General features: G+C 47.2%; 2 protein-coding genes across 2 annotated transcripts in view; one reads left to right on the plus strand and one right to left on the minus strand.

The window, feature by feature from the left end:
* The window catches only part of VGLL4 (vestigial like family member 4), a 133,675-nt gene extending 128,930 nt beyond the window's left edge, over nucleotides 1–4,745 (plus strand). Inside the window, exons 5-6 of the mRNA XM_011370662.1 lie at nucleotides 1,223–1,506; nucleotides 1,929–4,745. Coding sequence (XP_011368964.1) covers nucleotides 1,223–1,506; nucleotides 1,929–2,200 — 556 coding nt within the window. The 3' untranslated portion in view covers nucleotides 2,201–4,745. The remainder of the gene's footprint in view (nucleotides 1–1,222; nucleotides 1,507–1,928) is intronic.
* A 693-nt stretch (nucleotides 4,746–5,438) lies between these two features.
* The window catches only part of ATG7 (autophagy related 7), a 228,405-nt gene continuing 222,594 nt past the window's right edge, over nucleotides 5,439–11,249 (minus strand). Inside the window, exon 19 of the mRNA XM_011370556.2 lies at nucleotides 5,439–5,714. Coding sequence (XP_011368858.1) covers nucleotides 5,682–5,714 — 33 coding nt within the window. The 3' untranslated portion in view covers nucleotides 5,439–5,681. The remainder of the gene's footprint in view (nucleotides 5,715–11,249) is intronic.

Consider the following 11,249-nt stretch of genomic DNA (forward strand, 5'->3'; position numbering starts at 1 on the left):
GTCCTGCCCAGTGGGTGGAAAGTGTCACCCTAGGCCTACCTGGCCTCAACGCCGCACTTCCTATGCCATTGTTGTCCACACAGAGTATCACAGCTCCTCGGGCGGACCCATCCCATTGCCGATGTGTTGCATTATTACTAAACCTCTGAATTCTTCTTTCTTATGTTGAGGCTAAGCCACATCTCCCCATCCTGAAGGTGTGTGATTTCTTGTTAGACCCAAGCCTAAGCTCTTATATTCAAGCCTAGTTCATACTACTAGATCCAGATCTTTATCACAGAATGTGTTTTGCCATTCCTGTTCATTTCCTATCATGGGCAGGTTTATAAGGAAAGGCCGAGTGGACAAGCCTAAGTTCCCTGTCGACACTGCTCTTGTCATTGGGCCATTTGGGGTGACCCTTCAACCAGCTCTTCACTTGTTGCCTTGAAACTCAGTGCAAGTACTTGTCTGTCTTGTCCTCGGGGCTAGCAGGAGATACTTTTCCTGGCTGGGATGTGAGGAAGCTCAGTTTGGTTAACAGATATTTTCTGGCCTGGGTGCTGCACCAGGGTCTGGGGATCCAGAAGCACTCTCTGGTCCCTGCTCTGAGGTGTGCACGGTCTAGAGGAGGATGCAGGTGGTGGTGTCTTACTGATGCTCCTGGAAGGGCTGTTTTACATGCTGAATCGGGGGAGGGGGTGGGTCATAAAAGGCTTCACAGAGTTGGTATTTGGAAAGGGTTTTAAAGGAAGACTGGAATTTGCCAAGCAGTGTTGTGCTTATGGGGAAGGTAAGAGTTGGCAGACAGTTTGGGCAAGGGGTGGTAGTCATGTAATTCACATGCTCACATTTATTTCCTGCATTTCCATCTCCATCATTTGTATGAGGTGGCTTTGGCTTTAGCAGAAACCGAATGTATGTTGGAAGGGTACTGGGATCATTCACAGGACCCCTAGGGCACAGTGGCACATACCGAGAAGGCAGAACCACCATTCTGGGGGCTGCAGGAGCTGTGGGGCTCCCTCATTCTGGATTCGCTGCTGTCCTTTAGCAGTTTGACTCCAGTTTTAAAGTAGGAGGTGGTGATGAGCTGGATTTTAATTTGCCTTCGGTCAAGAGGGGCTCCAGGATGGGCTCACAGCAGAGTGGTGGAGGGTGCAGGTAAGGGCCCTACGTGAAGGAACCGGGGTCCGACAGATGGGGGATTTGGGTGCTGAGATGTCTGGTGACACTTACCTCTCTGGGCAGGAGGCGTGCCAGGCCGTGGCGTGGGAAGGGCATGGAGGTGGTTGACCTGCCTCAGCTGTGGCAGGTATCTAAGGACCAGGGTCACTGGCTTGGGAGGCAGAACTTTTGTCTGTCTTCACAAGCCCGAGCTGATGCCAGTCCCCTCCTCTCCCCAGAACCGGCCTTCGGTGATCACCTGCGCCTCCGCCAGCGCCCGCAACTGCAACCTCTCCCACTGCCCTATTGCGCACAGTGGCTGCGTGGCGGGGCCGGCCAGCTACCGGAGGGCCCCCAGCTGTAAGTTTCCCTGGGGCCGGGGACAGCCAGGCGGGCTTGGGCTTCCTCAGTCAACGTAACTTCAAGTGGAGTTTGCTTCCTTCTATCTCATGCTGTAGGTGGGAACATCTAGCCCCTGGAGCTTATTTCTAATGGAGGCTGAGTGGGGTTTTTTGAGCACATGTGCACCTCGCATTGTGCCTGGCTTGGGTGGGAAGGGGGAAGAAACACACTGGCCCTGACCTCCAGGATCGATCTCTGGTTGGGGAACGGCGGGCTCTACCATCACTTAATGCCACGTTCTCTCTGAACCCAGGGCAGCAGGCTCGCTGCCAGGTTACAGGTTCAGAAATGTAACCCACCCAAGTGCCCAGCTCAGCTGGATGGAGGTGGGCCCTCTGTCCCCAGATCCTAGCCCTGACCGCTGTCCTGCTCCCCCACAGCCACCACCACCTGTGACCCTGTGGTGGAGGAGCATTTCCGCAGGAGCTTGGGCAAGAACTACAAGGAGCCTGAGCCGGCGCCCAACTCAGTGTCCATCACGGGCTCCGTGGACGACCACTTTGCCAAAGCCCTGGGAGATACATGGCTTCAGATCAAGGCGGCCAAGGACGGCGCATCCAGCAGCCCCGAGTCTGCCTCACGCAGGGGCCAGCCCGCCAGCCCCTCTGCCCACATGGTCAGCCACAGTCACTCCCCCTCAGTGGTCTCCTGAAGGGAGCACCGCCCTCGAACAAGACGTCGATCTGCATGGTTTGCCTGAGCTTTGAACAGTCAGTGCTTAAAAAAAAAAACACAAAAAAACAAAAAAAGAAAAACAGAAAAACAAAAAAATTTGTGGGGGTGGGAAGGGAGGGATGGTTTATTCGCAAAAACCGCATCGTTGGGATTTTTGTTCTGTTTTTGTACTTGCTTGGTATTCGTACGCCAGGGCCCTCAAACACGATAGCAGGAATGGAGTGTGGAACAGCTGTCTGATGTAGCACCCTGACTTCCTGCCTCAGTTACCAAAGAAACCTCTGACGCAGGTCTGCTGCCCCCACGGGGCCAGGACGCCATGGCGCGCGCTTTCTCAGTCACAAGCCATGACATCGGTGACCCAGACGATTTGTGCTTTTCCATTTGCTTCTCGAGACCAGGGTGAGTGTGGCTTAGCTTCCGTGGCTTGTTCGGTCCAGCCAGCATGTGTGCGCCTGTGTGTGTGCGTGCGTCTACTTGAAGAGAACTGTTGTGTCTGATTTGCACTATTGGAGGAGGACTAGGGTTGCCCGCCTGACAACTTTATGTGAGATGCTAGTACTCTGAGGGCAAACTGCTGAAAAACAAAGGGTTTAAGGATGACATTTCTGACCATTTGTGGTTTTGTTGTTTAATTTTAGACGAAACAGCTTTGGAAGGGGAAGTCTCATACAGGTTATAGGTCTTTCTCTAGATTTCAGGTGCTTGCAACTGGACTGCAGACTCTACCAATCACGGGCATTTTACTTTTTCTAAACACTGCAGTTTGTTAGACTAGAGCTGAGGTTGGAGGTTCCGTAGTGCTTTAAACGTAATGCATGTTTTAAATGGAGAAAAATAGCTGGTTTCTATTAATTGTGTATAGACAGTAAACACAAACCTTAATACTTGCTAGCTTCTGTTCAGAATTAGTTTATTTTTGTCAGTTACAGTCCTAGATATACTTACTGCTGGTACAGTTATACTCTAAGATTTGTATTTGATATTCACGTTACTCCCAAGTAGTATGTGGCCAGCTGGCCCCTGGCAGGCCCCGTAGACGGGCGGTCGAGTCATCATCGGGCAGCCATGGTGTAGGATGCTGTAGTTTTTGCTGCAGGCTGACAGCATCATTTATTTTTTGCATCTCTGTCTGCTTATTACTAGCTCCCTGGGGAGTTGGGATTTGTGTCTTCCAACTTCCCTCCATGCAGAAACTGTTCCCTTTAACTCTCTTGGCTGAACAGATTACTGACAATCTGTGATATGGTATTTTGTATGCTTCCTCATACGCTGGGGCCAAGGCAGTATACATTCCTCTGACTTTATACAGTTATTACTGCATTTATCATTTGCCATAGTAATAGCTACTAACTAGAAATTAGGTGAAGAAAAAAGCATGAGACACAGCTGTGGATGTTCAACAGCTGCTCTTTTTTGGAAAATGCACGTGTTTATTCCCCTGCCCCTCTGCCGGGCTACATTCCAGCCTCACCCACTAGAGAGCTTAAGAAGTCGCCTGGCCAGGTGACATGACCACCTCACTTGCAAGGCATTATGGACTCATGGGAACCCTTGAGGCTGGTTTTCAGTATGAGTAAAATACAGGTTAGCTGGTTCATTTTGAAAATTGGCACCGGGTGGAAGTGTCGGAGGATTGGCTCTTGCTGTGGTCACGGGGTGGCTGCAGGTCGTTGAAAAGGTGGAAGCAAAGCCCCTCTCCTCTCGCCCCTGCACACATTTCACTCCCACTTAACTGGGCTTCCAGGCTTCCGCATTCAGGCCCCTATATTTTCTGTAGGAAGAATCGTTGAGAACACTTTTTTTATATAGGTAACTTTAAGACCATCATTACGCTGTGCGTAAAGAATGTACAGAGAAATTTGTAGGTATTTTTTGAAGAACAATTAATTTGTTAATGATATGTAGCTATTTAATTTTTCCCTTTCCTATTGTAATCATTCATATTTTTTTGTTTGGAAAAAAAAGTTGATCTTTTTTTTGTCGTAGATTTGTCTGTAAAAGTGCAGGAACACAGTTATTCTATGAGAACACTGCATCTGCCTTAATAGCCACTAGTTTGTTATTGCTACAGGCTACTGAGCGTCGCCACAGGAAAACAACCCCACTGCCGGTGGGCTCTGTGAAGAACAGCTCCTCAGACGGCTCTGTCAGTGAATGAGGCCATCGCTTTGGGGGAGGGGTCGACGGCTCTGACAGCCGGGTCCCTGGTGCACTGACCTATCTGGGATAGGCAGTACCTAGAGGGGGCCTCGGGCAGACAGGGACGCAGAAAAAGCAAACATGTGACCGGGAGGGAAACACACTCCCCGCATCAGGAGGAGCACAGCGAGGTTCTTCACAGAGCCACGCCATCTGCAGTGTGTTCTGACCGTTCTCTCCACGTCTGTAAATCTGTAATATACCATTCTCTGTGGCCTGTTTTTCCTGGAAGAAGAAGAAAAAAAAAGGTTTGGCAGGCCATCTTTTTTTTGTACTTAAAAGTAGCCTTAAGAACAATAATAAAGTGCTCTTAAACCACGGACTATATGTGTGATCCTTGGGTCCTGGAGTGCCAGGGCCTTTGATGCGAGGCCTGGGGGTGGGGTGCTCGGTGGCCCTGTACCTGTCTAGCAAGGTTCCCCTATTTAAGCCCCACATGGGCTGGAAAATTATAATTTAACTCCAAGAAGCATCATTTAAAACCTAACCTACAGAAATCCTACTCTGGTAAGAGTCAGTCTCAGACTCCATTTTGACTTTGGTTCCAGGCATGAGACTAAAGATGACACCACAAGGATAAAAGGCGTGTGGAGAGGGTACCTCCTCTCTCCGGGGTTTCCATACCCACCTCTGTGGGTGTCACAGATGTGCAAACCCGGGATAAAAAAAACTTGGTCCAAGCCTGAGTGATACACACCTGAGCCCATCTGAACCACCTTGTGCCTGTCGGACACCTGGACATAGACTGAGGCACACACATAGGGACAGCCACCCCACACTGGACTGAGGGCTTCCAAGGCACCAACGAGGAAGCAGCCCTCACTTGGCTGTGGGAGGGTGGTGTCAGCTGAGCTGGTTTCTCTCACTTGCCCTTTTAGTCTGTTGGGACAACTCCTCCCAGTCCTCATTGTCGTCACCTCATGGGGGCCAAGGCAGAAAGGATCCTGGGAGCTTGACTATCAAACACTGTGACAACAACAAAGAACTGCTCATGGAGGGAACCAAGGCCCAGATTGGTGGCATTACCAAGGTTATTATTTAGCTCAGAACTGGTGAGATGAGGAATCATGAGACATGGAGAACACCAGAGGCTCCTGGGCTGCAGAGGGAGGGCCCCAGTCCTCAAGGTATGGACAGGAAAGGACCAGAAAAGTTGGAGGGGCACAGAGCCCAGAGTCACCAATCCTGAGGCCGTAGTCACTCTGGCCACCGAGCGCCTCAGCGGGGAGAAGCTGGCCACGCGAGGATGAGCCGTGTCAGACGGTCTCGTCGTCACTCATGTCCCAGATCTGCGTGGAGACGGGGGAGACATTCAGCATTGGTTGTGGCCCAGTGAGGCCCACTGATGTTCAAAGCTGTACCATTGTGATGACAAGCAGAAGGAAGAATGGCTCCCACTTACATGTGACACGCTGTGCTTCACAAGTGCCTTGTCACTAAGGGATTGACACCTCCATTTCTTATATAATGAAACCGAGTTTCAGAGAAGTGAAGTTACTTGCCCAGTGTCTCTCTGGTAAGTGAGCCTGCCTGTGGCTGAGTCAGTGCGGAGAGCTGGAATTTGGCCCCAGGGAGTGTGAACGCCTCCTCAGTTCTCCAGGGTCCACAGCAGAGTGGCCATCCCTACCCCAGTCAGTCCCTGCTCACTCTTGTTTCTGTGGCCCTGACCATGTCCCCAGATCATCTTGTTTCTTTTAACGGCCTTCTTATTGTCCATCTGTCCTCTGGAAGGTAAACTCCCTGCAGGCAGGGACTTGGGCTGTGCACTTGCTGAATGGGGTCCAGATGGCCTACACACACACTTCCTGCCTCCACAGGCTCCCACCCTGGACGGCCTGCTCCATCACCCATGTGAACTGTGGTCCTGGTGCCAAATGGACTAAAAACCACATACCCAAACGTTAACGAGCAGGCTGCCCCTGGAGAGTCCCTCCCCACCAGCCCCAGGGGGCACCTAGTGCAGGACAGTGGAGATGGCCAGATCCTGCCTCTGTCCCTCAGTGTATGTGTCTTGGGGAACCTGAGACTTTTTAAAGAGTCTGGCGTGTGGGGGAGGGGATGTGAATACGGAGAAAACAGGAACCTCCATAGGAATGAAAGTGAGGGGAGGCCCCATAGGCCAGTTCTTTCTCTGTGGCCAGCACAGAGGCCCCCCGACTCTTTGTACCCTGGACCCCCTGGGAGGCTGGCCCCTGAACTTACGCCTTCAGACCTTCAAAATTCCTAGAATTGGTTGCAAAAGGCCACCTCAATGCTAGCTGAGAGAAGGAACATCGTGTTTACACGAGGCTGGCCCCGGGGAGACGAAGAGGCCTGGCCAAGGTAAATATCAGCACCAGTTTGACTTTCAAAGTCAAGGATGTGGAAAACAGAGAAGGAAATTTCCTCTCCTCAGGACCCAGCAGCCTGAGCCAGCGAGGGCTGGGGGGCATGCCTCTCAAATACACATCCCCATTTCTACTTAACACCCTGCTGTCCTAGGACACTGGGGGTAAGGTTGCAATGCCAACATGGGCTGTGGAGGAGCGAGTTCTGGGGTCCAGTAACCTGAGTGGCCAGGCAGGCCCTCCTCTACTTTGGGCCCAGCTCACTACCTGGCTCATCCTCAGCATAGCTTCAAGTAGACTCCTTGGGCCTGCAGCCGGGGGCAGGATTCAGCAGTAAGATGTGCGGTGGCTGCATTTCGAAAGAAAGCTTCACTTAGGAGCCCCTGGGCCCGATGAGCCTTCAGTTCTGACCATCTGAACAGGGAAACGAGCCACCAGAGGGTTCACCAGCGGAATTCATTCTTTCACTGTGTCATTCAATAAACACATTTATGGAGCCCCCTTCCTGTACCACGAGTTGTACATGCCTGGTGCAAATACTCCTTCCTTAACTCCCTATAAGAGCCTGTGAGGTGCAGATGGGAACCAGCTCAGAGGTAAGGCAGCCTGTCTAGGATTGCATAGCAAGGTGCAGGGCCGGGAGCACAGGGGAAAGGTTATGTGAACAAAAAGGACTGCCTGGACTGCCCTCAAGGCTGGGGTGGGCTCTGTGAAGGCGGAGGCCTTGGCAGGGGCCCTACCAGGCCAAGAGGAAGGAAAATGAGGGGGGTGAGCCCGGTGAGGGGGGGCTCTATGACCTCCTACCCAGCCTCCAGGGAAACCACTACCAGCCAGGGCGTGGAAAAGTCCATGTCAATGAGCAATGCCGTCTGCAAATGGACGGATGGGTTTGTTCACAGGATGCTGGGGGGCCGAGCCCAGAGCAGGGCTTTATGGGAAAGCAGGAGCCGCCATCTATTTTATCATCTAGTTTATTGGGTCTCAGATGTGGGGAAGAGAGAGCTGGCCTGAGTATGGGCATCTGAGAAGGAGCCTGGCTCTGCCTCTTGCTGCTGGCACTGCCCAGGCTGTGTAGGGGATCAAGTAAGACACCCAAAGAGCTTATTATGAGGAGACTCTACAGAAAGGGGAGGGAGGATGAATTTTACATAGCTGCATGGGGATTTTTTAGAACAAGTTCCCTGGGCCTGAGCTGGGTTTCTCCACTAGGGCAGCAAGTCCTTTTCCCAGCAGCTAGGCACAGGAAGGCAGCAACAGTCTTCATTTTAATCTCCAGAAACTCAAGCCTCAACAAACACTTATGATCTCACACGTGTAATCTAAAAAGCTGAACTCACAGAACCAGAGAGTAGATGTGTGGTTGCCAGGGCCTGCAGGAAGTGGAGGAATGGAGGTCAAAGGGCACAAACTTTCAGTTAATAAGAGGGATAAGTTCTGGGAATCTAATGTACAACATGATGCCTATAGTTTAATACTGTATTGTATGCTTTGAATTTGACAAGAGAGTAAATCTGAAATGTTCTCACCACACAAGTCACTGAGGTGATGGATGTGTTAATTTGATTGTGGTAATCATTTCACAATGTGTAGATATACGTCATGTTGTACAACCTAAATATATACAATTTTTATTATACAATTATCCCTAAATAAAGTTGGGCGGGTGGGGGGTGGGGGTGGGGACTTAAGCCTCATCCAGACCATAGACTCCCAGAGGGGTCTGAGATCAGTCTGCATAGCACCTGGTGGAGAAGGGGCCCAGAATGGAGGTTGTATTAAATTGGCAATGATTTTTTAAAAATGTTAATGCTAACTGTTGGCAAGGGTATAGAGAAACACTTCCAGGAGAAGTATAAGTATAAATTGGTACCATATTTTTTAAAAGAAGAGACTTGAGAATATGCAGTACAAAACTTTAAATGTATTTGTACCCTAAGGAAGAGAGAATCTTTTTGTAGATGATACACAAGTAAACCTAGAAAACCCAAGAAAATAAATGCTAAGATGAATACAAACAATAAAGAGCATCCGGTAAAATAGAAGATATAAAACAACAAATTGTAGCCTTCCTATATACAAACAACATCCAGTTGGAAAATGTAATGAAAGGGAAGAAACCATTATAAAAACAATGAAGATAAATTACTAGGGAATAGAACTAACATGAAATGTACAATATCTACATAAAAAATTCTCTTTAAAACAGTATTGCAACAGCCTCACAAGAATCTTATGGAAAGAATGGGGAAACGCCTCTTGTTTTTGCATAGGATGATTCAACTTCAATCAAGATTTTGCATAGGATGATTCAACTTCAATCAAGATGTCAACTTTTCCCAAGTTAATATATAAATTTAACAAGCTCAATTTAAAGAAATCTATCCTATCTGGAGCGAGACAAGCTGGTTCTAAAGTTTATGTGGAAAAATAAGAATAAGGAAATCTTTGAAAAGAAGGGCAATGAAGAGGTTCCCCTATTATATGTTTAAACATGTCATAAGGTCTATAATTAGAGTTGTGTCCGCTTGAGCACAGATGGGCCAGTGGAACAAAATGAGTCCAGAAACAGCACAAAATAGAATGTCCAAGTACACATGGAAATTTAGTATTTTCATGATAAAGATCTGGTGAGTGGCCTTAAATCATTAAAAAAAAAAAAAAGGACTTTTTAATATAGATGATATGGGAACAACTGGATAGTCATTTGCAAAAAAAGATAAAAGTGATTCCATGCCTGACACTGTACATCAGAATCAACTCCAAATGGAACAGAGATATAAATGTAAAAAAATGAAACCATACAAATACTAGATATAAACATGGGTGAATTCCTTTATAATACAGGAGTGGGAAGCCTTAGACCTAAAATCTATAAGCAATAAAAACATACATCGGATTATGTTGAAACATACTTGCAATTTTGCACGGAAAAACCTATAAGCAAAGTTGAAAAGACAAACAGCAAACCAGAAGAAAACACTGTAACATTCCATAAAAGGCTAATCTCCCTTACAAATAAATTAAAAAATACAGAAGAGAAAGATCAATAAACTGATTTTTAAAAAGCAGGCCAAAGACATAGTTCTCAGAAAAAGCTAGGCAGGTGGCCTTTAGACATAAGAAAAGGTACTCAACCTTAATCAGAATAAGAGAAATGCTAAAACTACTTAGAACACATAAAAAGATACTACCTAGAAAAGAAAAAAATGATTAGGACTTCACAAAAATCAAGACTTCTGGTCTCTAAAAGACCACTGTAAAAATAAAAAAGCAACCCACAGACTAGGAGAAAATATCCACATGGTATATAAAAAGGACTTGTATCCAGAATATACAAGAAATTCTTCAGCTCAGTGATAAAGAGACAAATGGATTTTTAAAAAATGGCCAAAGATTTGAACAAACACTTCACAAGAGAGGAACTACAATGGCCAAAAAGAACCTGAAAAGATGTTCAGCATCCTTTGGGAAATGCAAATCTAAACCACTAAGAGACGGCACACCTCACCTTCTAGAATGGCCGAAATAAAAAAGACTGGGAACGCACACACTGCTGCTAGTACGAATGTCAACTGGCATAACCACTTGGGTGAAAAGTAGTGACTTGTTAAGTTAAACATACCTTACCATATGACCCAGGCATATTCTACTCCGATTTGTCTCAAAGAAATGAAAACACATCTGCAAGAAGACGCTCTGAGCAAGAGTGATCATAGCAGCTTTATTCATAATAGGCACGGACTAGAATCAACCCAAATGTCCATCAACAAGCAAACAGACAAACTGTGAAATGCCCATACAGTGGACACTACTCACCATCGAATGAACAAACCACTGAAGCATGCAGCAACACGTATGCATCTTAGAATCCTTATGCTGAGTCAAAGCCCAGCACAAGACTACATACTATATAAATCCATTTGTATAGAATTCTAATTAAAACTGATCCTTGGTGACGGAAAGTAGATCATCTGTCACAGCTCATTAAACTATACATTTTAAATGGATGAATTTTAATTTATGTAAATTATACCCTAATAAAGTTGATTTTTCAAAAAGCTGCACAGAGAGAACCTTTTCTCACCTATCGGATTGGCAAAAATCCTAAAGCTTCACAATACATTCAGTTTGTGATCCAGTGGGAAAACAGCACTTCCCTACGATGCTGGTGGAACATTAGCTGTATAACTCTACAAAGGAAAATCTGGCTGTATATGACAGAATTACTTATGTCTTAACTGTTGACCCAGCAAGCTCACTTTCAAAGTCTAAAGATCCACCTCCACAAATATAAAAGGACATCGTTCACTCTATATGGTTTGTTACAGGAAAAGACTGGAAACGATACAGGTGGGAATCAGCTAATTAAACTCTTCACTGCACATCCAGATCAGGGGCCATTGTGGCCCTAAAACACAGAGAGAAAGAGCTGAATGAACTGATATGGGGCGATTTCCAAGATTTACTTAGTGTGGAAAAAAAGCATCTGTGGCATGC

The sequence above is a fragment of the Pteropus vampyrus genome, unplaced genomic scaffold (genome assembly GCF_000151845.1).
Source record: "Pteropus vampyrus isolate Shadow unplaced genomic scaffold, Pvam_2.0 Scaffold171, whole genome shotgun sequence".
NCBI classification, from domain to species: domain Eukaryota; kingdom Metazoa; phylum Chordata; class Mammalia; order Chiroptera; family Pteropodidae; genus Pteropus; species Pteropus vampyrus.